Here is a 27,760-nt window from a genome sequence, read left to right on the forward strand (position 1 = left end):
CTAATATACGTTATTGTGTTTTATGGATTCCTCTGCTGAATATTCAGCAGGACAATAGGGTCCCTCTACCCATGGCTGACAAGTGTATTTAGCTATATATTCCATGACTTCAAACAGAGCCTTCCTGGCCTTGTTAATTTTCTCTGTGGTCTCTTTCATGAAGCCACTGGGAAGATCCTGGAAGGATGTGGCAGTAGAGAGGACAGCTTGTAGCTCTGTTAAATCACACTGAGCCTGTTGGACTTTTTGTTGAAGATGTTCAGGAAGGCTCTGCAGGTTGGTTAAGACATTCTGGCAGACCTCCTGCACCTTCTGTGCAACAGTGTAGGATGTGGCTAGAGAATGGGATTCCATCTGTTATGAAACAAATGAACAAAAAGATCTGTTAATTTAACATCATAGGTGTTCATCTATGGCAGGGGTAGGCAAAGTTGGCTCTTCTATGACTTATGGACTTCAACTCCCAGAATTCCTGAGCCAATCATGCTAGCTCAGGCATTCTGGGAGTTGAAGTCTACATGTCACAGAAGAGCCAACTTTGCCTACCCCTGATCTATGGGATTATCTGAAGGGAGGGAGGGGGTGGGGAGAGAGATTGACAGACGGACATAGGGCAACTGAATATTCTTGTTTATGCATGGAGACACCATTGTTGATTGCCATTCCCTTGATTTCAGCCATGCAGTACATGCCAGGTGGCAGAATTCAAATCTCCTCCCTCTTTTCTTCCTCAAACAATTTTCTGTATGTTGTGTATGTTCTATAAAGGATCTTTGACCCAGCTAATCATCTCAGCCTTTTCATACATCCTGAGAAACACACCAACTCTCTTCTGGTTCTGGGAATAATTTTTGCATAAATATATAGTTTGTTTAATAATGTTGCAAGATCCAATTTGCGTTGGGGATAAAGATTTAGTCCAGTGTTGGCGAAACTTTTTTGATCCGGGTGCCAAAAGGATGCGCTTGCGGGTGATAGGGCGCGTGTGTGTACCCACACCTGTAACGCAATGCTCTCCCCAACACACCCGCATGCACACAACCCCCCCTGCGTTGCCCTTCCACACATGCGGACAGGCCTCACTGAAGCCTCCGGACTTCCAATAGGCTTTTAGGGACTTTTTTTGCCCTTGCCCAGGGTTCAGAAAAGCCTCCTGAAGCCTGGAGATGGCAAAAAAACAGGCCAGGAGGCTTTGTTCCAGTTTTTGCTGGAGCAAAATGGCTTCAGGAGGCTTTCCTGAACTCTGGGGAGAGCAAAAACGGCCATAAAGAAGGCACGAATCCCAGCGGCCAATTAGGTCCCACAGTGGTGGCCTTCTCCAGGTCCCATTGACCAAACAATGTCGGCTGGCAGGACCCAGGGGAAGAGCCTTCTCTGTGGTGGCCCCGACCCTCTGGAATCAACTCCCTCTAGAGATTCGACCAGCCCTCACTCTCCTCGCCTTCCATAAAATGTTGAAGACCCACTTTTGTCGCCAGGTGTTGGGATAATTACCACCTTTCCCCCTCTTTTTAATTATGTTTTTGGCCTTACTGTATGATAGAGTAGGTTGCATTTGTGTGATTGCATAGTTAGGGCTTTTATTATGTTATTAATACTTGCTTAAATTGATTTAATTTTTATTATTGGATTGGTAATGTATTGTACTACTGTTATGCTGTGAGCCGCCTCGAGTCTTCGGAGGGGGTGGCAGACAAATCTGATAAAGTATAAAGTATAAATATCAGCGGACCAGTGGGCCCGAGCTGACAGAGGGCAATGCCTCACGTGCCGTCAGAAATGGCTTCGCATGCCACCACATGTGCCATAGGTTCGCCATCCCTGATTTAATCTATTTAATAATGAATACTAATTACCAAATAAATCATAATTGTCTAGGTTTACCCAGTATGCCTAGCCACAAACCATGGTCAAGGCAGAATCTTCACTGAGCAATGGCCATTCCCTATTTTTTTTAGTATCTTCAAAAGATGAATCATTCTCATGCTGAGATACCTCTGTCTGATTTGCTCCATCGCTCTGATCCTGCTTAGGTTCTCCTTTGTACCATTCCTTCCACATTTGGTACATTTTTTCGTGACCTCTGTGAACTTTGTAGTCCAATTCCTCCTTGGTATATTTTAGCTACAAAAAAGCAAAAAAAAAAAAACAGGAAGAGAAAAAGAAAAAAATCCTGCACTCAAGCCTAGTGTTTTGCGTTTGGCATCATAACTACAGTTTTGGCTCAAAGGCCAGAGCTATACATTCCCTACTCTTATCATAAGAGCCACAGCGGTGCAGTGGTTAGAATCTAGAACTGCAGGCTATTTCTGACGGCTGCTTGTGAAGCTAGTAAAATGAGGACCTAGTTTTTTGCGGGGCAAAATTCTGAGGGTACTAATAGCTATTGCTATCTTCAATTATTCAGAAAAATCTCTTAAGGAACTTCCATCACGTTTATTCAGGAAGTATAGGTAGCCCTTGACCTATAACTATTCATTTTGTGACTGTTCAAAGTTACAACAGCACTGAAAGTCCGAAATTACTCCATTTTTTCTTGTTTTTCTGCATTATTTTGACTTTTTTCTGAACCATCCTTTCCTAGTCATTCTATGCTTCTGTAATACTTTTTCTTTCTTTATATATGATCTCTTATTGAAATGTAATAGTTTTCTTTAAAAAAAAAGAAAATATTTTCCCCCAACAGACAAAATAAAAAAGAACCAGTGCACAATCAGCTGGGCATTTTTTCTTCATTATATAATTGCTGTAGCCTTTCACATTAGCATTAATAAACAAGGCTCATTTTGGCCTGGGAACCTCAGAGGGCATTGCTAGTGATCTTCTAACATGACCAAAGTAGTTGTAGTGAATACTGTATTTGTGTGTGCGTGGGGGGGGGGGGAGGTTACTATTGGACAGAGGATTAAAGGAACAAATTGGAACTTCAAGCTTTGCAGATGTTTAAAGCATCCACCTCACCTTTTAAAATTCCTCCAGTGAGAGAAAATACTTAAATCTCTTTCAGCTTTGGATATTCCATTCCTCAAGCCCCATAAATGACCCCCCCCCCAAAAAATTGGCATATGTCCACTCATATTCCAGAGATACATGGATTACAAATGTAATTTGGGAAATTGTCATCTGTCCTGGGATCAGAGATTTACTTCAGTCCCTTAGAATTGATTTTTTCTTTACAGTAGTGAACTGCCCTAATGCAGTCTCAACTTGGTATCTTGCAAGTATCTTACACCACATCTCTCATCCTCTCCAAGACACGGCCAGAGTAGAAAAGCTGGAAAAATATTTTTGGAAGAGTGCTTCAAAAGTTTCTACCAATGCTCCTGCCTATTCCTCGAATAGAAATCAGAACATTAAAATGTGCTAAGGTTGTGTGAAGTGTTCCAAGCAAGCAATTATTCTGGAGTTATATTAACAAGCAATATTGAACAACACTGCTTTCTAATCAAAAAGTCACCAGCCTGAATTTGCCATTAATCCTTCCAGGTGAGTATTATGCACTCACTTAAGATCAGAGCATACAAGGCACTGCTCTACATTGTTGCATGACAAAATGGCCATGCCAAATGGAGATTATACTGTATAATTACAATCCAGCACATCTGGAAAGCATCAAATTGGCGAAGATAGCACAATTTTTTTTATTAATGAAAAGGTTGAATCCACATGAAGTCAAGCAGGAAGAACCTATGCACAAAAGATGAGCAGATTTGCTATAATACAAGAAAATGTTGATGTTTTCTCCCCAATTCTGAATCTCATTAATGGATAATGTAGGTCTGTGTTTCTCAACCTTGGAAACTTTGATTTGATTCTCTGGATTTCAATTTCTACAATTCTTAGCAAAGGCCATCCTATCTGGAAGTTAAATTTCTTAACATCTTCAATGCTAAGAAAGATTGCTGTAGATAGACTGTTAAGCAAGAATCCAAGTGGAAGACACAATGCACAGTCCCTAAAAACAGCACTGCAGGCAGACTACCTGGTTAACATATACATTGTGCAAAGCCCTTGTTTTTAGACCAAATCCAAATCTACATAACTCAATCCAGCTGCTCATTAACCTTTTACTGGATACTAATGGTAGAACAAGATTTAGACACAGGAATATTTATATCCTGCCTTTGTCCTTTTCATAAGTAACTCAAGGCAGTGAACATACCCAATACTTTCTTCTAATTTCCCTACAACCATCACCCTGTGAGGAGGATTGGGCTCAGTGTGGGTATGGCCCAAAGTGATTCAGCCAAATGAGTAGTGGCTATTACAGTTAGGTCATTGTAACCATCATTCATCATCAGCCCAATTTATGTTTTAATATATTTTAAATCAAATATCTTTTAAGAGTTTTGCTACGTACAGTATATTAAACGTCAGCTTCTTCAATAACATCTCTGAGAACCTACAAATGACTCTATAGCAGTGGTGGTGAATTTATGGCACGGGTGCTGTAGGTGGCATGCAGAACAGTATCTGCTGGCACGCGAGCCTTTTCCCCAGCTCAGCTTCAATGTGTATGTGTGTGCCGGCCAGATGATTTTTGGCTAGCATAGAGGCTCTGGGAGGGCATTTCTGGCTTCTGGAGAGCCTCTAGGGGGGTGAGGGGGGGCATTTTTTACCCTCCCCTGGCTCCAGAGAAGCCTTTAGAGCCTGGGGAAGGTGAAACATGAGCCTACTGGGCCCACCAGAAGTTGAGAAACAGGCCATTTCCAGCCTCCAGGGGGTGGGGGAAGGCGTTTCGCCCTCCCCAGGCATTGAGTTATGGGTGTGGGCACTCGCAGATGCACGATAACGCGCACGCAAGCTCTATTGGCACATGAGGGAAACAAGGTTCATCATCACTGCTTTATAGAAAACAGTCTGCCTCCATTCCATGGCTGAATCAATGTCCCTGATTTCAGCTGTTTGGGCTATTTGCTAAAGAGACCATTCAGCAACTTACATGGTCCAACAAGGATGCTGTTTCTCGCCCAAGGTCTGACTATTCACCCTTTCCTTTTATTTCCCAAACATAGCACAGAATGACTGAGTTTCTTACCAAGTAAAAGAGCTGTTCAAGCTGGAGCAATACCTGCTCTGCACCCAGTTTGATCTTTATCCGAGAATGCTGGTAGGCTCGACTACAGAGCTTCATCGACAAGGAACTCAGGCGCCTGTAGTAACTTGGCTCTACTTCCTGATTTTCAGGAGAGGCTGCTCCAGAGCGGTCCGAAAATGCAATGGCAACTAAACAAACAACAATTAGATCAAAAGAGATCCCCATTCACAATCCCTGAGCTAATATTATCAGTCCGTTCATTTCACAAATAACATTCCTCACAACTAGGTTTCCGAGAAATTTTAGCTAGTAGTCACTTTAGTCCTCAAATAAATCCCCCTTGATTAAGCTTTGGGGAAATCTGAGCTATACTTCGAATAACTAAAAAAAAAAAGATTTCAATTCCTCTCCCTCATTGTTAATAATATTTAATTGAGGAAGTGAGGGGATTATTTTAGCACGTGTGCTACAATTTGGTGAGGAACCAAAAAAAGAGATCAGCTTTGGCCCAGACTCCTTTTCACAGCCCTCCCTTCCCCAGCACTACACTATTATTACATTTTAGTGTAGTGAACTTAACCTTCATGCCGTGTTAAAAATAAGATCCATAGGCTTTGTGAAACTGTTCAGTTAGATTTTGTGAAAGCGGGCAAGATGGTAAAATACAACCCTTTTGGTGGAGATGGGTAGGTATATACATTTGATCAATAAATAAACTGATCTGTACCAGGCTCCCTATCAATCATCTGCCACACTTTAGGACAGTGTTGCTCAACCTCAGAATTTTTAAGATGTGTGGTCTCTAACTCCCAGAATTCTGTGGGATGCTGGCTAGGGAATTCTGGGAAATAGAGTCCACAATCGTAAAAATTGCTCAGATTAAGAAACACTGCTTTAGAATGTTTTTCGTAAAGTCAGAGCATTCATTTCATAAGCCTGATAAGCGTGTACTTTTGTTTGCTAAAATGTGACCCAATTTTTTAAAAAGTAAAGCATTTCATTTTTGGTGACCTTACCCCAAAATTGAATGGCCGATGAGTGATAGTGATGACTTGTTATGGCCTTGAACTTTTTAGATTGGGGGTTAGAAATGCCCATGCCTTTCATTTAGGTTAGGTGACAATAAGTTTTCAATAGTCTCCATAACAGAGGAGAAATAACAGATACTCTTTCCACTGAAGTCTTCAACCTAACCTTTGCATAGGTCTTAAAATCAGCTGTACCAAGGAGGATCAGCTGGAAAGATGATCGATAGAGGGATTTGGAAGAAATGGGCTTAGGTTAAGTCATGGATGATCGAATATGGTTTGTTGAATAAGCCATAAAATACTGGCTCATCATATCAGTTGGGTCTTTCAGATTTCACATCACTCACTGACCAGCAAGAGCTCTCTAGGCAAGAGATTTTCAGAATTAACAGCACTCAATTTTAAGAAAAATGAGCTATAAAATATTAGATTCCGTGGTTTTTAAAAATAACTAATCTAATCTGTTTAGCATACCTAAGTCCTTGGAAAAGGGCGGCATACAAGTCTAATAAATAATAATAATAATAATAATAATAATAATAATAATAATAATAATAATACCTCCCAATGCTTACTTCTGACATATTTTCAATATTGTATATCTTTACTAGCCCAGCATATGCATTCTTGGTCTACTTTTTCTAGCTAATGACTTTCAGATGTTTTAAACTTTACTCAAATGAAGAAGTTTTTAAAACTGAATGAATGAAAGAAGAAATGCTGTTAGTTAACTATCTCAGCTATTGTATACATTTACTTTTGGATTAAAAAATTAACGGTTTTACGGTTTTAGAATTATATGCCATCCAGAGTCACTTGGCAGAGATAGATAGCTGTAGAAATAAAAGAAGTAAATAAATTTACAGGTCAAACTTATTAAAAATGTGGATAATCAAGAGAGGGAACCGCATAGTCTTACAAAATTCCTCATCCGTGATTGGCAGAAAGTGCTCTAATACGTCATCCGATTTGAAGATAATTTTGTCAACACTACTGGCCATCCTCTGTGCCATGTCGATATCCATAATGGTGTCCACAGCACAGCTTCGATGCTTATATCTAACATGGTATCCATAATGTCCTTTACTTCAGTTAATTTGGTATAAATAGATTCAATGGCATTTGTCATGATCTGGCAGTGAAAATCCAAAAAGAGAAGAATGAAGAAAATTGACAGAATTAAGCACCAGCGCATATATACTGTATCTTCCTCTCTAAATTTGGGTTACTGTGTTCCCCCAAAGTAAGACCCTGTCTTATATTGTTTTGAACCCTGAAATAAGCGTTTGGCCTTATTGCCAATCGCTCAAAAGCCCGATTATCAGGGGATGTCTTATTTTGGGGAAAACAGGGTATGTGTCATTTTTGCATCCAGTTTGAATTTTATTTCTTCAGTTTGCTTTTAGTGCAGCAATTACGTTTAAAAAACAACAACAACAACAACAAATATACAGATAGTCCTCAACCTACAACCACAATTGAGCCCAAATTTCCATTATCTAAGCAAGGCAGTTAAGCGAGTTTTATCCCATTTTACATCTTTTGCCATAAAAGTTAAGCAAATTATGTAGTTGTTAAGTGAAACTGACAATGACATTGTCATATGTCAGCTGGTAAGATTCGAAATTGTGATCACACAAGACACAGACAGTGCAACTGTCATCTATACATGCCAATTGCCAAGCACCCAAATTTTGATCATGCAACCATGGGGATGTTGCGGCGCAGGCGGAGTAACAGTCGGACACAAAGGTGTGGGTATAAATAGGGTCACTTTTATTAAACCAAACTCACATTAACTATTTAACCAATTAAACCACATGACCTGCAAAGGTGCATAAATCAAATGGGGGCGGAGATAACTTTCCAACAAACTCAACTGAGCAACTCTAGGGCGAAAGCTCCTTGCCTGGGTGCAGGGTCAGGTAAAATTACACCTGCCCCCTGCCCAATGCCACGCCCCCACGGCGTGTGGGATGGCTCGCCACTGGTCTCTGATACGCCCCAGGCAGCGAGCCACAGGAGCGACCCCCTCCCCGAACCCAAGCCGGTCGAGCCCTGTAATCCGAGAAGGAGATCGCCCCTCACCTCAGTAGAGGTGCCCCTAAAGGAGATCACACAGTTGCTGCTTACGCCCATTTCCGCCCCCTATCGGCCACAGCAGGGGGTGAAATTATAAATTTATTCCCCCTGCTCCCCCCCCCCTGCACATGAATGTGCAGGCACCTCTGCAGGTCCACTATGAATTTGTCATTCCCCTCGTCTGTCAAATGTACCCCCTCCCCTCTGAATAAAGCTAACTGGGATGCTCTGATGTTGGGGTGATCTATCACTCCACCCCACGTCTGGAGTACCCATTCCTTCGCTACTCTGCCGACTCTCTACCTGGAATCCTCCACCGCCCTGGGTTCTTGGCATGCCTCCAGCACCTCCGTGGTAAAATATGGTACCACAACACGCGTGTGTCAGGCCACCTTTCCCACTTCACCAGCAACAGGTGGTTGCCATCAGTGTGCCACACAAAACAATCTGGGTCCAGCCCCTCACCGCTCCCCACTTTCCCAACGGAAGAGGCCCGTCTCAAACGGAGACCTCCGAGCTCAATCCCTTCCACTGAAGCCCCAGTGACTCAGCAACCTCCACACTCCTGAAGATAATGTTGCAGCTGTACATCCAGCCGCCATGCCACGTTGTGGCCGCAGTTCACTACTGTAGGCAACAGAAGGGCAGCTCCTTCGCACTTTGCACGTAATAAAGTGGAGCAGGGCCAGGACCTAGAGAAACGATAAGAATAACAAGACAGAGTTAGCCACCCGCTCCCAAAAACGCTTGTACGCAGGTGCTCGAATCTACGCCATGAAAACCCACTGACTTCGATCCGCCACCGGATTCGTTACTTTTCTGAGAACTTGTTGGAAACCGCAATCAGTATTGCTGAGGGAATACCACCGATATCCTGTTAATCCTCCGGTAACGGCCCCTAGCTGTCATTTGCTCAGTGGAGGCCCGTCATATGCTACAAAGGGCACCATTCCCTGGCTTCCTCGCTTACCGGGACTCAGTCCATCACACCCAGGCCTATGTCCTGTGTGATGCGCCCGGCCGGTGATCAATCAACCATCTGCGCTACTGGGGACTCCGAGCGCAACCAACGCGGCTGCCGCAGCCCCCAAATTAACATCGGTTTGCTGGCCCAGGGAACCATACATGATCCACTACTATGCGACCATGACAGCACCTTGCATACCTAACATGTCCCAAAGGCTATTTTTTGGCTGTCGTATGAAACGGCCTCGCCTCGTTGGGTGAGAATCTGGGTCCCATCCAATGCCCGTTGCCCCTGAGACTGGGTAAGGTATAGAGGCGTACTGATTTCTCCCCCATCTGCGGCCTTTCCTTGGACCATCCCTAGATCATTCCCCCTGTCCTCAAATAGTTAGCCCCCGGGGTCTTTTGTTAGGAGAGCTAAGCCCCCCCAGTTGCCCCTATCCGATGGCCTGTAACTGCGTGGTCCCAACTGCACTCCTTTGCTTGAGCGATGGCGCCGCCCACCATTCTGGATACCCTGCGCCCCAGCCTATGCCATGTGGCTGCCGACCACCTACCCATGCGCCCATACTCCCTGGTAACAGACTGGGCCTCCTGTTGCTGTCTCGCTTCCCCGCCACTGGACCAGCTGTGCCTCAGTCGCAGACCCATGCTCCTGTATTCCTCTCAGGAAGTCACAATACTCCTCCTCCAGCCTTAAGATGCCTGGGAGATGAGCCAATATGCTCCGTGGCCCTGCTCGCTCGCCCAGGGAGTAGAATAGTTGTGAGAAATTTATGCAGATAAGCAAAGGCCCATGCAAATGCCTTCTTTACCATTAGCGCATGAATTAGCTTGACCAACATGACTTAGATCAATATAACCATAATCTTAATGGTAACATCCTGACACCAACGTCGATATAGCTTACAATAATAACCATTTATAAACTACCCGTCCCTGAAACAATTAGTATAATGCTTAATAACTCATCTTAAGGTAAAATCAACTCAAGCGTGAATTTGATTCAGATGACCGCAAAACCTAGCGTTCGTGCAAGCCCCCCATTCCAGGAAATGACTACACCATTTCTCTGAACAACTAAAGGGGCTGCGATAAACTGACTAATTCATTTATTTATTCATTTATGCCATTGTCATGCCGCCCTTTTCCCTAGACCCATGGCGGGTCACAACATGTTGGCCACAGGACTTTTCACACAGAGCCAGGCTATTGCCCCCACAAACCGGTTCCTCATTGCTTACTCCTGAGTGGATTAACCAGAGAGTAGGAGACTTCCAAACTTCAGCATGGTAATGACCCGGGGGTCTGCAGGCTGTAGTCATGACATTAATAGTATCTCCCGGTTTAGTTGGTACAGAAAAAGGCCTGCTACCAACTGCACCCGTACTGTTATGGCCCTCAGTACAAATTGACATTTGGAAATGTGGCCAAATTCAGAACATTAGTAGGGAGGAGCCACCAACCGTCATGCCTATAGTGGTGGAGATCTACCCCCCAGTGTCGAGGGCAGTATTAATGCTTTACCCTTAAAACATCGCATAAGGGAAGAAAATGCTTCCCTGGTGTAATGTCTCCCTTACCAATACCTGGTTCTCCTTATGGTTCTTGTCCTGAATGGAACTGCCATAGCATACAACAGGTTCAGGGAATCCCGAAATATTGGCCCCCATTGCCTAAATGGCCATCGCCAATTTTACTACCTCTCTATGTAATAAGGCCAACAAGTACCTCGTATGGACCACGTGCCCCGGCCGAATTGGCCAATGATAGAAACATAGAAGATTGATGGCAGTAAAAAAGACCCCAAGGTCCATCCAGTCTGCCCCACACTACTTCCCGTACATTATCCTGCAATGGATATGTTTATCCCAGGCACGTTCAAATTCAGCCACTGCAGATCCACTGCCCCTGTCTGCTGTACGTTCGTCCCAAGGATCAACCACTCTTTCAATAAAACCATAAAATAATAAATGACAATGACAACGATAACACACAAGGCACCCAATCGGACAGTGCTCACAGATACACTCCACTCTGCTAGAGACGTAAGCCTTTACAGGGAGCGACTGTGCCCAGGCTGCTTACTGCCAGGGTGTGTATGTGTGTGTTCCAGGCTTTGCCCTAAACTGGGGAAAGGTGGGAACTGCCATATGGGCAATCCCCCTCCTTGCAATGAGGGCATAGTAATGCTGCTGTCCAGCCAAATTACTGGTGTCTAGCTCATAAATCCCATAAAATTAAAATAAAATATATCTTTTATAATAATAGTAATAATAATCATAATAACAATTCATTAATTTTCCATGTCACCCCCCTCTACCGACAATATATATATCATTGTAACGTTGATTGACTTTTTATGCATCCAGCAAGTCAAGAAACCCAACCTTTGGCCTATACCAGACCATCAGCTTGCAGGCAGGAGCCTTGTTTCTCTCATTCGGTATACCCTAAACCCACCGTTAGTATTAAACTAATAAAATAAATTAATAGTATATTAAATAAAACTGAACCCAGTGGTTCAATTAATCCAACCACTTCATCAGCTGAAGCTTCCTAAAAGGGGAGGAATTAGATCCATTAACCACTGTATTAATCCATATCTCCAGTGTAAGTTCCTCCTGATTCTAGTGGATTAATAATAATTAGTACTTTAATTATTTGTTTTTATAATTCATTGTTCAATAAATCAGTCAAGAATGAAATGCATCTTATCCAATAACTGGGTGCCATATTATATATATGCAAAATTAATCGGGAATAAATAGCTCAATATTGGCATTATAATCGATAAATTACTCCTTTGTCCCGAAATGAGGGGGAGGGGGGGACAATCCAATTATAATTTTATAACCAATTAATAAATACCCCGCCCTCAATCCAGGCTGCTGTGTCTCTACCAAACTAATCCTGTGGGCTTCAGCGAACCAAACAACTTCTGCCCAAAGCTGGAACTATTCGCCTTACCGATCACTACCCTTAAAAACAGATTTATACGTAATAATAATAATAATAATAATAATAATGATAACAATGATAATAATAATAATTTATTAAATTCGTATGCCGCCCCTCTCCGAAGACTCGGGGCGCCTCACCGCAAACGCTGTATACTAATGTATGCTGGCAAGAGGCAACAACCATGTAAACCTCTCCTCCACCAGGGGAAACGGGGCCCCAATCAGTGTCAGCCTATCTAGAGCTAATGGGGGAGGGGCCGGCGGGAGGCAAGAAACACCCCCCCCGGCGCCGCGCAAAGTCCAGCCACGTGGAGGAAGGGCGAACGGCCTCTCTGCTGCTGTTGCCCACTCCCTAGCGATCGCCCCGGCCTCCCCACACTGAAACGCTCCAGGCGCTTAGCCCGCAGGGCCGCGAGAGCCCTGGCTCACCTGCCCGGGTGGCACAGAGGCCCTCGAAAACAAAAAAACCCATCCGGCAAGCTGTCGCAGCCCACGCGCGCCCTGCCGCCATCTACACAAAGTTTGGGGGGGGCGCCGGCCCACGGCAGCCATCTGACCCCCTCCCCCCTTCCCAAGCAAGCAAACCTGGCAGGCCAAAAAAACGGCGAATCCCCCAAGTTCCCGCCGGCGCCGTCCTGCGCGCTGCCGGCAACGAAGAAGGAGAGGCGACGTTGCCATCCTGATGGGCGCCCGGCGAACAGCATGTTCCTGGGCGCTGGATGCCGCCGTCCCCCACCCCCCGCAAACCCGAGCTTCCCCCGGCGATCGCCATCGATCCCAGGGGCTTCGCAAGGGCACCGTCCTCTGCTTCCTCATTCCTCCCGTCGGGGAGAAAAGGCTCGCTGGTCCCCCCTCGCCGGTCCGTCCTGCGGCGAGATCGGGGGCAAGAGATGCCGGCGGGCAGGAGGCACTGCGCCACGAGGCAGCCCCTTTTATAGGGCTGCCTCCCTCCTGCCCGGTCAAGTGGGTGACCAACGCACCCAAACGCCACGCTGCGGCCCCCGGTGATGACGTGGGGGCCGCAGGCTCCGCCCCAACATGGCGGCCTCCTTCCCCGGCCCACGCCGCAACCCTCGCCGGCGGTAAGTCGCCAGCGGCATTGTAATGGTCATTAATTGTGAAAACCTCTTAAGCTACTTTTTTCAGTGCCATTATTAACTTGGAATGGGCACTAAATGAATGGTTGTTAAGTAGAGGACTATCTGTGCACAAACCAAATTGATTAGCATGTTCTAGGAATACTGAGCAATGGGTCAGGGTAAGAAATGAAACAAAGATTCCCAAGAAAAAACTTTTATTTATGAAAATACCCGCAAAGCCAGTCAAATGGTTTATAAATCTGGAACTCAATTACCCTGCTAATAGGAGTAATGATGCTGCTGAACCTAGGGAGCGCATGTCAAATATGGCATGTTTTGGGTAACACACCAGTGTTTACCAACACCTAACAACTATTCTCAAAAGCACATGCTGTTCTCATGCAATTATCTGACATCTTGGGAGCTGCATGAGAATGGGGGTATGTGTGCGTTGCCATGCAGCCTCTGGAGGTTGTGCGAGGGGGCCACGCTTTTGCACAACCTCTGGAGGCTCTAAAAATCAGGCAAGTATCAGATAGTTTTCAGAAGCCACAGAACCTACACAAAAAAAGAATGTGAGGCCTCGTGTGATCTGGAGCTGCCTCAGAGACCTGTGAACAGAAAAAACACCACCTGAAGCTAAATGACATGGCAGATTCTGAGGAATCGCACAATTGTTTGATACTTTTCAAAATATGTAAAAAATTCTTTTTCATGTGTTTTTGTGTGACACACACACGTAAGAGTCCCCCTCTGAGGGAGATAGGCAATTCAGAAATGTGAATAAATAAAATAAAAACGTTAACTGTTTTCCAAAATGTTGACATGCCAAGCCCAAACGTTTTACCCTCACATAGACCCTACTAAACATAAGGGGCTGTTTTACATTTTTTATAAAAAAGGCAAAAAAGCATTTTAAAATGTTTGCTGGAGGAATCCTACTAGTCCAAAAATTTGGAAGGTGAAATATTTAAAGGAGAAAATAAAATGTCTTTTTTTTCCACCCACAGGAAGAAAAGGCTGGTTGGCATTTCAGCATGACCTGGTTGGTTCAGCACCTGCTGATAAAAGCTATGTCTGAAATCCATTCTCATGAAGTTGATCACTTATCTCTTGTACTGACTACGGTAGAGAGAGAAAGAGAATTTGTGGTCTTCTAAGTCTTGCTGAATTACAGTGCCCTGCATCCTTCACATTCCCTGTCCTAAGGACGTTGGGAGTTTGAAATTCAATGAAATGTAAAATGTCACATGTTGGTTACATGAATCTACACAGATAGATATGATATTTATATTTATGATATTTATATTTATTTACTTACTTATTTACTTACTTATTGCAAAACGGAGTCAGAGCTGCTAACACGTAAGATAAATACAACAATAGTAAAATAGGGAAATAGAACAATCAGATTAAAATCAATAATATAATAAAACAGTATCCTAAAAGAACCATGTATACACTGCCGTCAATCTAATATTATGGAAGGTCAAGTGATTACCTGGTCCACCGTCTGTTGCATAATAGGATATTTGTGTTGTAGCCTGTAAAGATTCCTACAGGCAAACATATTTGCAAAAGAAACTGTAAACAGTAAAGATGAAAAAAAGATTTGATTACTTAAAAGATTCCCAGTTATGTTCAACAACTGGATTCTAGTTGCATTTGGTTTTTATGCTACTTAGAATTTACAAAAGGCCTATATTGTTTTATGCTGCAGTGTAATGATAAAGGAAAGTAATCACATAAAGGTGGGATTGCAATGCTATGCACTCATTTAGGTAAAGGGTGGGTTCTAACTTACCTTGTTGCCATTCGCTTCCTCCTGCGCCATGTGGGCGTGTGCGCGCAAAGCGCAGGGGCCCAAAATTTGCAAAATATATTTTTTTTAAAGCCAAAAACAAGATGGCGACTCATGCGCAGTGCCGGAAACTTGCCTTCTGCGGAAAGCAATAGACATCACAATCTCTGGAACGTTTTAAATTTTTTTTATTGTACTAAGCTACAGTAATTCATCTGTTTTGTCCATGGTCTTGTAATAGGTCTGTATTGTTCTTCACACCCACCCACCCCGGAACTTTAATCCCAGAGAGTAGAAAGTAGGGAACTCAGTCTCGGAAAAGTTCTGGTTCCTCTTGGATTTTGAGATACCGTAAATTGCAAGATACACACGAAAGGGGAGAATTTTGTTAATCAGTAATAGAAGATTCTCTCCCCTCTCCCGCCTCTCTTAATTAATAAAGATCAGAAACTATATTGCAAACAAAGACCAGGCACTATTCAAAGATGTCTCCGTGGTCATGTGGCCGGCATGACTAAACACCAGAGGCACACCATTACCTTCCCACGAAAAGTGGTTCCGCGTTCGGCTTCAGGAGACAGCTGGGAAGCCGCGCGGCTGTTTTAAAAGGTGACAGCCGGGCTGGGGGGCTTCCCAGCAACCTCCGAACCGAACCCGGGGTTCAGAAAAATTTTGCCTCTTCTTACGAACTTTGTTCGAGTTACGAACCGGCGTTCGGGAGGCTTCTGGGAAGCCCCGCCGCCCGGCTGTCACCTTTTAAAACAGCCGCGCGGCTTCCCAGCAGTCTCCGAACGCCGGTTCGTAACTCGAAAAAAGTTCGTAAGAAGAGGCAAAATTTTTCTGAACCCCGGGTTCGGTTCGGGAGGTTGCTGGGAAGCCCCCCAGCCCGGCTGTCACTTTTTAAAACAGCCGCGCGGCTTCCCAGCTGTCTCCCGAAGCCGAACGCGGAAGTTCGGCTTTGGCGTTCGGCTTCAGGAGACAGCTGGGAAGCCGCGCGGCTGTTTTAAAAGGTGACAGCCGGCCTGGGGGGCTTCCCAGTACCCCCCCGAATGCCGAACCCAGGTTCGGGGGGTGCTGGGAAGCCCCCCAGGCCGGCTGTCACTTTTTAAAACAGCCGCGCGGCTTCCCAGCAGTCGCCGAAAGCCGTTTTTTTGCCGGGGGGGGGGTGTTTCGTTGCACGGATTAATTGACTTTACATTGTTTCCTATGGGAAACAATGTTTCGTCTTACGAACCTTTCGTCTTACAAACATCCTCTTTGCACCAATTAAGTTCGTATCATGAGGTATTACTGTATTTGATTCCATACATTTAGCTTACTGTAATGTGATTTGTTTGCTTTGGGCTGATCTTTATTCTTGCACTTTTGCCAACTAGCTGTGTTTGTACAAATTATTCAGATTTTGATTATTATTATTTACAAGTCAATAGCTCGGGTATTTTCGACAAAAGACTTACACCCTCAACAAAGCAAATGTTTTAATCCTGATTCTACAGTTATCAGCATAACTTTCTTTCAAAGTAATCAGAAATTGTTGCCATTTCTGAGAATTACAGGTAGGCCTCAACTTACCACAATTGAACCCAAAATTTATGTTGTTAAATGAGAAATTTGTCATAAATTTACAGTGACCATATCTGTCCTTTATTAAAAAGGGCAATCTTTTCCTTTTTTAAAAAAAACCCTGTCCTTTAGATTTTTTTAAAAATTAATCCTTATTTTGGGTTTTGCTATTTCATTTTTGTTCATACTACAGAGTTATAAACACAAAGAATTAAATGTTTGTATTCTTATGAACCTCTTTCAGATTTATCCCTTTTGGGGATTATACTTTATTTTTTTCCAAGGGGGGGAGCGTGCAAGACCGGCGGCAATGGAGCGAGACTATGCGCTCAATTGCTGCTGCCGGAATAGTGTTTCCACCCATTCTGGGTCCTGCCCATCCCTACGTAGCGGTCTCCTGGAGTTCCGCATTCACAGAAGGCTTTTCACAGCCACCTACCAACTCACCTCTGGAGGTGCCTGGAACTGGTTCTTTGTCATTCCGTTTGAAGAAATCATATAGAACTGTGATGTCAAACCTTTTTTCCCTTTGGTGCCGAAAGTGCTATTGCACCTATGTGAGTGTCCACATCCATAATTCAATGCCTGGAGAGTTCAGAAATTGCCTTCCCTGCCCCCCTGGAGGCTCTCTGGAGGCCCATTTCCCAACTTCTTGTGGGCCCGGTAGGCCTGTTTGTCACCCTCCCCAGGTTCCAGATTCTTCCCCGGAGCCTGGGGAGGGCAATTTTGCCCTACCCGATTCCCCTCCGAAGCCCTCCGGAAGCCAAAAATGTCCTCCCAGAGCCTCTGTATGAGGCAAAAATCAGCTGGCCGATGTGTGCCTGTGTGCTAGAGCTGAGCTAGGGTAAGGGCTCGTGTGCCACCTGTGCCATATGTTCACCATCACTGGTATAGAATGTTTGAAATGAGATAATACAGCTTTTATCCCTGACATGAGCGACAGAGGAAATATTTTTTTAAAAAAACTCTGTAAAATTGAGAGCTGTTTAGATGTTCTTTAAGAATTATTACTTCAGTAGCTTTTGTATTATGTACATTTGTATGTTTGTGTGTTTGTGTATGATCTCAGTAAAATTGAGCAGAACAGCAAACTAGATGTGTTTGGAAATATACTTTTTTCCATCTGTTTGCCAATCAGATATTTAACAATTGCTACTAATCCATTTGAACACTTTTAATTAATCAATTTTTTCTAGTTTTTTATTACAATGTTTATAAACTCTTAGTTCTCTTTGTAATTCGTAGAACTATTTTTTTTAATGGTAATTTCATTTAAGATTACAATTTACAACAAAGCAACAATTTACAAAGTAGTGTATCTGTAGAGGAAGAAACTCTTAAAGTTAATTTCTAGGTTCATTGTTCAAAATATTTTTGGTATGCGCAATGTTAAAATATTTTGCTTCATTCTATATTTATAATTTGAGTGTGAGTGATTTTTTATAATTGTAATATTTCATCTATTTTCCTTTAATGCTCAAATTTTAGGCTTTTTTATTTTTTTATTTTTTAAATAATTCAAAATTATATTTTCCTACAAGAATGGGTCTTTATAATTAACTCCAAAATGTTATTTCAAATTTATCTGAACCCATAGCCATTTGAAACTTTTTAAAATAAAAAATTTAATTTCTCTTTTGCTATTTATTCCTTAATTTTTGTCCTTAATAACTTCCTTTGGTAAGGATTGAAGGAAACTCCTTGAGTTCTGTAAAACATATTGATTCAAAGATTCCTAACAACTAAAAAACTCTTAACAGTAACTTTTCAAAAGTGATTAAATAGAAAGTACATATTGTTTCAAAGGTGCTGACTCTGGTTTGATCAAGATGGTAATTCCCTCATCTCCCTGAGCTCTAAACTCGCAGATCATTGGAGTGGCCAACTGTTCAAGACCAGCAGTGGAGACCAGCAGGACTTTCATCTTCCTTTTGTAAGTGGCTTGTTTATTGTTTTCTGTACTTATGTTATTCTTATTTAAGTAGTAAGTGCACAAAATCATTACCTTTTTATATATATCTGTGGAACCTCGTGGGATGGCCCAGGCAAGTCTGAAGACAATATAGGGCTCGGTTCCTGTTTGATAATTGGTGACTCCAACTCTTCAGAGAAGTCCCCCATTTCCCTTGAAGTAGAAATTATCTCTAAGCTTTTAGGTTACATAAACATTGTCGTGTGTTTTCCCACAAAATCCCACCATTCCCAGGGTTTAAGGAGAAGGGGGAGGTGGTCACCTGGGGGCAGAAGAGCGAGGAGTCCTGAGAAGGTCTTCTTCTTCGCTTGTACAGCAAAAAATAACCTGTACTCTTTTCCAAATTCTCTATGAAGAAAAATAGACATGGCAGAAGACTTGGGAAGCATGAAATTCTCCCCTACTGCCAGATTCTTCACATTTGAGATAGCCACACTTACCCTGCACCACTTTCTTTCTGCCATCGTGAAAGGTGGTAATCTATTCAAAAGAGAACTCCTCAGCCAAAGGAAGCCTAAAAGGCCATTAACTTGGTTTAGACAAGGTTCCAATCACTCCCATTAAAAATCAAATTGCCCCCCTGTGGGGTGTGGCCCCCCCGTGATGATGCGGTTAAAAAGTTAATAAAAAATTAATTTTTTATTGTTCTGAGTGCTCCTCTGGACTACCTAGGTTTGATTTGCCTCTGGGGACCCCACTTGGTAATCAATCACATGACTTGCCACGCCCACCCCGTCAGATGACCTTCAAACCATTCCCATCCGGTCACATGACATCTCATCACATGGCTGGCAAGCCACTATGGTAGGTAAGGCACTCCCATCCGGTAGCATGAGCTTTAAGCCAGTCCCAAGTCACATGATAATCAATCCACTCCCACCTGGTCACATGGCCAGCAAGCCACTCCTACCAGTCACATGACCATCAAGCCCCACCCACAAAATAAGCCAGTAAAAATTTTGGCTGCCCTATATTGGTGGTGTCCCACCATGCCCAGGGTTTAAGGAGAAGGGGGAGGTGGTACCTGGGAGCAGAAGAACGAGGAGTCCTGGGAAGGTCTTCTTCGCTTGCACAGCAAAAAAATATCTGCAATCTTTTCCAAATTCTCTGTGAAGAAAAAAAGACATGGCAGAAGAGTTGGGAAGCATGAACTTTCTCCCCTACTGCCAGTTTCTTCGCATTTGAGATAGCCACACTTACCCTAAACCACTTTCTCACTGCCATCGTGAAAGGTAGCAGTCTAGAGACTTCACCCAGTGAGAATGGGCAGCTAAGCTCCGGGTAGTGGCTTTTCAGGGCAACTGTCAACATCCAGGTAAACAATGGTCATTATCTATGCCTACACAAGGAGGGCAGCTCACCTGGGTCTAAGGGTGGCTGGTGGCTGACTCTTTTGGTGACATTTGGCCTCTATGTTTTCTGTGGGTAGTTGTCTGTTCATGAACAACAGAGAAGCACCATCATTGTGGCACAAAGCACAGAGGGAATCATGGCATCCTATGGCAGAAGTGACTTTTAGTCCAACTCTCTCCCTCCACTTATTTTATGAGTTATGGTGGCTGCATACCCCTACCTCTATGGTTACATGACGACATTTGGATGCTCGGCCATTGCCTTACATTTGTCACTGTTTGCAGCATTCTGGAATCCATGTGATGCCTCTATTTAGGACTGCAACAACTTACAAGGACTACTCTTACCGATAATGTGACTTCACATTAGAGAAATGCTGTACTGAAATATCTTCCAAATAAATTTTGAAGCATTCACTGCCCTAATAAATATAGACATTTCTTCTTTCTTTAGGAATGGGTTTGATAGTAGCAAATATATTCTATTTTAAATTTCCAAATATACCCTAGGAACAAAATAAAAACAAAAACAGACATCCAGTTCAAAATAACCAGTTTCACAACTTGTACAAAGTCAGAAACAATGAAATATTAAACCACATGCTTCATGGAAACCCAACTATTTCTTACTTTCTTTTAAATCCAAGTTTGCATTTTTAGTTCTAAAATATTAATTGTTTTATATAATTATATTTTTTCCCTTCCTGCAATGGGAGAATTCAAAATATTGGAAATTGGATTGGGTAGACCTAGGACAAGTAGTCATTAGGGTTAATTTAGAGTTCATTTAGTGACTGTTGAAAGTTACAATGGCACTGAAAAAAGGACCAACCCTGACAAGATGGAGTGGCTGTGGGTTTTGCCTCCCAAGGACAATTCCATCAGTCTGTCCATTACCCTGGGGGGGGGATTATTGACCCTCTCATTGATGGTTCGCAACTTGGGTGTCCTCCCTGATCCACAGCTCACATTAGAGAACCATCTTTCAGCTGTGGCGAGGAGGGCGTTTGCCCAGGTTCGCCTGGTGCACCAGTTGCGGCCCTATTTGGACAGGGAGTCATTGCTCACAATCACCCATGCCCTCATCACCTTAAGGTTCGACTACTGCAATGCTCTCTACATGGGGCTATCTTTGAAAAGTGTTCGGAAACTTCAGATCGTGCAGAATGCGGCCGCGAGAGCAGTCGTGGACTTCTCTAGGTATGCCCATGTTTCATCAATACACCACCGCTTGCACTAACTGCCGACCAGTTTCCGGTCACAATTCAAAGTGTTGGTTATGATCTATAAAGCCTTACATGGCACCAGAGCAGACTACCTCTGGGACCGCCTTCTGCTGCACGAATCGCAGCGGCCAATTTTTCCCCACAGAGTTGGCGTTCTCCGGGTCCCATCGACTAAGCAATGCCGTCTGGCAGGACCCAGGGGAAGAGCCTTCTCTGTGGCGGCCCCAGTCCTCTGGAATCAACTCCCCCCGGAGATCAGGACTGCCCCCACCCTCCTTGCCTTTCCCCTCAGCTATTATGATTTATGTATGGTTTATGTGGGTTGCATGGTTGTTGTTTTATTATAAGGGGTTTAAATACTGTTTTTAATATTGGATTTGTACTCTGTATATTGCATGTTGTGATCTGCTCCGAGTCTTTGGAGAGGGGCGCCATACAATTCTCCATGATAATTGGAGTCAGACTTCAGGTAGGGTTTTCCTTGTCCAATCACATTGAGGACTGATATACATATCCGCCTACGATGTAATATCTCCAGTTTGTCACTCAGTCCGTCATGAGGGAGGTCGTGGAATTCCTATCTGACTGCTGATTAATAGGTAGAAAAGAAAATTTAACACTACAAGAGTTTCTTCTGCTGTTATCTCATCAAAATTTACTGTATTTTTAACTTGGCTGCAATATTTTACCTCTGTAACCGGACCGCTTGTCACATACTGTATTTCTCAAAGTCAGCTCAGGACAGTAATCCAGCCATGCTGATCACAAAGGGCTTGCCCGATCATTTTATACTATCTTCTAGCTGGTATTTGTTTTTCTGCTCTACAAGGTGATTACAAGAGCTTGCTACAGTCACCAGATTTTAAATTTCCTGCTCTTGTCCACCATCTTACAGGCTCTGGGGCTTGCAGCCGTGCCAAAAAAACCCTCCAAAAAACAAAAACAATGGCTTCAGACTGTGTTATCCAGCCTGTCAGCAGATTCCCTCACTTACTGGGCTGAGGAGAGTCTCTACGGCGGATTCACAGGAGATTTCCCAGCAGCCGATGCCATGCAAGGAGAACAAAACAAAACAACAACAAAAGCAAAGGCATCACATTTTGAGTGGAAGGCTTCTTTGCCTGTTGTCACCCAGAGTGGGAGAGTGGAGTGACAAAAAGCGTGAATGAGTGCACAAGCCCATAGATCCCTGTAAGCTGAGTTATGCGCCATAGCGCGCTTAGCTGCAGCTGTCAGCGCACATTTTTTTAAACCCTGCCCAGGAGCCAATCACCTACTTTTTGCAAAAGCCTACATTTGGCGATTGGCTCCTGGGCAAGGTTCAAAAACTGAAAGACGCAGCTAAGTGCACCATGGCTAAGTGCGTGTGGGGGGGCTCGAGCCATCCCCTTAACGCCACTTCACCTCGCCAAGTGTCCTGGGGGCGGGAGCTTGAGTCATCCCCTTAACGTCGCTTCGCCTCGCCGCGCCGAGTGTCCTTATTTTTTTTTAACCTTTAAGGGGTTAAAACCATCAAGTACTGCATTCCTAGAAAGGGGAGAGAACGGGAGGATCACCGAGTATCTTCTGGGCGCTTCCGAGAGTCGCAGCAGCAGCTGGTGGGTGAGTTGAGGACGGGTCGGAGGAGCGGCTGGAAGCAAGAAAGGGTGCTTGATTTCCTCCGCAGCCAGGAAGCAGAGAAGCAACCAGAATATAGAAAAATACATTGGCGGTCCTATAGTCGAACCCCCTCCTCGAGCATGAGAACTTAGAGCTGGCGAAGGTTTTTCTTATTTTAAATGTTCCGGGCGGGCTGGCAGGGGATTGGGAGCGCACGTGCCCGACATTGAAAATCACCTTCACCTGCCTCTGATGTGAGAAAAACGGAGAGAGAACGAGAGAGAGTGAGAGCAACAGACAGAGTAAGATAGAGAGAAAGTAAGAATAAGAGAGAGAGAGAAAGAGGGGGAGAGAAAGAGAGATAGCAAGAGAGAGAGAACAAGAGAGGGAAAGAGTGAGAGAGAGTAAGAGAGAGTAAGAAAGAAAAAGAGAGATGAGAGAGGAAAGAAAAGAGTGAGAGAGGAAGAAAGAAAGAGATGAGAGAGGAAGGAAGAGTGAGGAAGAAAGAGAGAGAGAGATGAGAGAGGAAGGAAAAGAGAGAGGAAGAAAGAAAGAGAGATGAGAGAGGAAGGAAGAGAGTGAGAGTGAGGAAGAAAGAAAGAGAGATGAGAGAGGAAGTGAAAAGTCAGGACTCCGGTAGCTTAAATCAGAACTGGTTTATTCATAACGAGGTAAAATACAAGCAGTGGAACGGTAGTCATCCGAATGAATGCAACGGCTAGTCCGTTGCCCTATTTATACGCTTAAAAACGGCGGGCTTTTTCAACTGACAACAATTTAACTTGGTTAAGACGCGGCTATTTTCCGAATAGCCGCGTCTTAACCAATCACCGAATTTCTGTGAATATTTTTAAACAAACACAACACCCCTCCCTCTTTAGATGAGATCATGATTACGTGTTAATCCATGTCACGTAGTCCTGCAAGCGGATTGGTGGCTTTACAGTTCTCTGGGACCTGCGCAGTTCATTTTGCTGGGAGCTGCTTGCCTGGACGGCCGGCTCCGTTGCTCCGCTAAGGCTAGTCTCTGACGGGCCTGGTTGCGTTGATGCATTTTGATCTCCGCCGGCCGCCAGGGGCATCAGGCAGCCTTCGCTGGAGTCTCGAAGTGGTTCTGGTAAGTCCTGTATTGGTTTTTCTATAGTAGGCAAAATGTCTGAGTTAGATTTAATTATTTTGCGTAGTTGATCGATGTGCCGATGCCAACTACTCCCATCAGTTAATAGTATAATATATGTTTTAAACCCGGTTTTCTCTAATACAGTTCCTTCTTTCCACTTATCATTTGAATCATAGTCTTTGGCGTAAATTAAATCCCCGATATTAAACTGTCTCTCATTTTGTAGTTTAATTTCTTTTTGGTCGTTTTGGTAATTAGGGTGAATTCTGTCTAGTTTGGAGCGGAGATTCCGGCCCATTAAAAGTTCCGCCGGGCTTTTGTTTGTGGACGCTGATGGTGTTATGTGCTGAATGGTTAGAAATTCGTCGATTTGTTGTTGCCAATCTCCTAATGGTGCTTTGTTTAATGCTTCTTTTGTGGTTCTAACCATTCGTTCTGCTTGTCCATTCGCTTGGGGAAAGTGAGGAGGGGTGAGCACATGTTTTATGCCCTGGTCCGAAAAAAATAGTTCCATTTGACGGGCTGTTAGCTGAGGCCCGTTGTCAGAAACCACAATATCTGGGATGCCATGTGTGGCAAACATTTTCCTTAGTGCTTTTATGGTTGCACTAGTAGTTTTAGATGCCATGAGTTCAACTTCCAACCATTTGGAGTATGCATCCACAACTAGTAGAAAGGATTGGCCCCTGATTGGTCCCGCAAAGTCAATATGTATTCTAGACCAGGGCCCTCTTGGTGTTGGCCACTCAGATGGTGTGGCTTTTGGTGGGTTGGGTCTTGTTCTCTGGCAGGGTGCACAACCACCAACCCATGCATCTATGTCCTTATCCAACCCAGGCCACCATAAATGACTTCTAGCAATAGTTTTCATTTTGACTATTCCTGGGTGACCTATATGCAATAACTGCAATGCTTGTTTTTGTAAGGATTTGGGAATAACAACCCTGTCTCCCCATAATATACAATCTTTTAACACATTTAATTCAAGCTGTCTGTTCTTAAAGGGTTGATATTGGTTTGAATACTGTTCATTTGGCCAACCTTTTAATATCCATTGTTTAATATTTTTTAAAATTGGGTCTACTTGTGTCTGATTGGCTATGTCTATTGCTGTTAATAACTGTTGTTTACTAGTTTCTATTAATAAAATACTTGACGCAGGGGCAGGATCACTGACCAATTCTGTTTGGGGGCACCTGCTTAATGCATCGGCATTTCCAATATCCTCCCCCCCCTGTGGATTAAAGTATAATTGTAAGCGGCTAGGAAAATAGCCCATCTAATCATGCGAGGGGAAAGAAAGGCGGGAGTTTGTTTGTTTCCCGCCAAAATACCTAAAAGAGGTTTATGGTCTGTAATGAGGGTGAAGGAGCGGCCACATAAATAATAATGAAATCGTTTAACTCCAACTACAAGGGCTAACGCCTCTTTGTCGAGTTGGGAATAATTTCTTTCAGCTGAAGAGAGAGTTTTAGAGTAATAGGCTATTGGGGCTTCCGTGCCGTCTGGGAAGGTATGGCTGAGGACAGCTCCTATGCCGAACGGAGAGGCATCGCAAGTCAGGGATAAGGGCAGGGTTACATTATATTGTACTAAAACACTGTTGGATGAAAGTAAATTTTTTACTGCGGTAAAAGCGGCTTGTTCTTTTGGTCCCCACGTCCAGGCAGAGTCTTTCTTTAGAAGGTTATGGAGCGGTTCTGCCACCGTCGCTTTCTGTTTAAGAAAGACGGAATAAAAGTTAAGGAGTCCCAGGAATGCTTGTAAATCTGTCTTGTTTGAAGGAGTGGGAGCATTTCTTATAGCATCAACTTTGTCGTTTGTGGGGTGAATTCCGAATTTGTCTATGGTGAAGCCTAAAAATTCTACTTTGGGAACTGCCCAGGAACATTTGTCCGCTTTTAAATGGAGTCCTGTTTCTTTAAATTTAGTTAAAACGCGCCTAATTCTCTCCCACAATTCTGATTTGGATGTGGCCGATATTAATACGTCGTCAAAATATGGGACGACCCCCGGAATATTATTTAAAATTCGTTCCATGAGACCCTGAAAAATGCCGGGGGCGGTGGAGACTCCAAACTGGAGTCGGGTGCATTTAAAGGCACCTCTGTGCGTTACAATGGTCTGGGCTTCAGATGTGTCTTGATCAACGGGGAGCTGCTGATATGCCTGGGCCAGGTCCAATTTCGCGAAAATGGACCCATTTCCTAATGTGTGCAGGAGCTGTTGCACAACTGGGATTGGGTAGGCATTATGCTGTAAGGCTTTATTTATTGTTGCTTTATAATCTGCGCAAATTCTAATAGATCCATCCGGTTTAACAGGGGTTACGATTGGAGTTTCCCATTTAGCATGATCAGTGGGAATCAAGATGCCCTGAGCTATTAATTTATCTAATTGTTCATCCAGTTTAGGCAAAAGCGGGATGGGAATTCTGCGGGGCTTTAGACGGATGGGAGAAATGTTTGGGTCCAGATTAAATGAAATGGGGCTGCCTGTATATTTACCCAGTGTACTAGAAAAAACTTCGGAAAACTCTTTCACTAAATCAGTTGGGTCAAAAGAGTCACAAACATTGTTAACCCCTGAGATTTCAATGCCTAGGGGTTGCAACCATCTAAGTCCCAATAGTGTGTGTTTAGGACCGTCAACCACTATGAGCGGTAAAAACCCTTGAAATTTCTTAAACGCAATAGGCACATTTAAACATCCTACTACTGGAATCTTATGTCCCTGAAAATCACTCAAGCCCGGTTCCCACGGTTCTAAGTCAGTCGCTTTTACATGAGGTAAATATAATTTAAGTTTTTCCCAAGGCATTATGGAATGTCTGGAGCCAGTGTCCAATTCCATTTCGCAGGGGCGGCCGTTGAGGAAAAGAGAAACAAATAGTTTGTTTTCCGCAGTGGGGAAATTGAAGTTTACAGAAGAATGGCAGTTACCTCGTTGGTTCGAAGAGTTAGAGTTGTCAGCCGGGCGGGAAACGTTGCGTGAAAACGGCGGTCGTCGATTCCTTGGTGGAAAGTAGGGTCGCTGGTTTTGTGGGTTTGCTGGAGTTGGGTTGGCGGCGCGGCAGACTTCAGCGATGTGGCCGCGGCGCTGGCAACGGCAACAATAGGCATCCTTGAAGTGGCAGCGAAAACGTGGGTGATTTCCATTGCAGCCGGCGCATCTGTCTGAACGGGGTGTCTCTCTGGCGTCGTGGTCGGGAGCTCTTCGGATTTGGAGGCAGGTGTCGTCTGGAGTAGTGGATTCCGAGTGTTTCTCATCTGGAGGGCAGGCGAGCCAAGTGGATTCATCGGGGATGTGATGAACGGTTGGGGTTGCGCGTTTAATCTCGGCATCAGATGTTTCAGATACCTCGGAGGCTTTTGCTGCCTTGAGAATGTCTTGGAGGGAGGCAGCCTCATCTACTAAGTATTTCTTCTGTAGCGTGATATTAGTGAGTCCGAAAATAAGGCGGTCAATCAACTGTTCTTCCGGATCCTTGTATTTGCATTTTGGAAGGAGTGCGCGCAGGCGAGTAATGAAGTCGTTGGTAGATTCTCCATCTGCTTGCCGCATTTGTGCAAATTGGTGGCGGTATACACAGACAGGAGTTGTCGGCTGGTAATGCGCGGCGAGTTTTGCTTGTAGGGCTGACCAGGCAATGGTTTCCAGAGTGTCTGGGTCAACGAGGGTAGAGGCCAAGCTGTAAACTTCTGTGCCGTAATAGGCGAGGAATATGGCTTTCTTCCTCTCATCATCGGCGTCATGTAGATTGCTGGCTTTGAGGAAAAATGTGAATTTGGACATGTAAGAGGTCCAGGCTTCTGTCTCGGAGTTGAATACTGGCGGCGGTGGAGCCATGGCCGAGTTCATGGCTGCGTTCGCGGGTGTTCGACCTCCTCGTCGCTACTGAAAAGTCAGGACTCCGGTAGCTTAAATCAGAACTGGTTTATTCATAACGAGGTAAAATACAAGCAGTGGAA

The 27,760-nt window shown here is 44.0% G+C and overlaps 1 protein-coding gene across 1 annotated transcript; it reads right to left on the reverse strand.

Moving 5' to 3' along the window:
- LOC139159535 (uncharacterized) lies at window positions 1–27,584 on the reverse strand. Its single transcript, XM_070736847.1, is given in 8 exon segments — window positions 1–354; window positions 1,996–2,124; window positions 5,039–5,226; window positions 6,986–7,108; window positions 7,111–7,198; window positions 14,658–14,740; window positions 18,718–18,840; window positions 26,732–27,584. Coding segments are annotated over 8 exon segments (1,941 nt in total).
- Between the last annotated feature and the right edge of the window lie 176 nt (window positions 27,585–27,760).

Source organism: Erythrolamprus reginae, chromosome 2, assembly GCF_031021105.1.
Source record: "Erythrolamprus reginae isolate rEryReg1 chromosome 2, rEryReg1.hap1, whole genome shotgun sequence".
Lineage (NCBI taxonomy): Eukaryota > Metazoa > Chordata > Lepidosauria > Squamata > Dipsadidae > Erythrolamprus > Erythrolamprus reginae.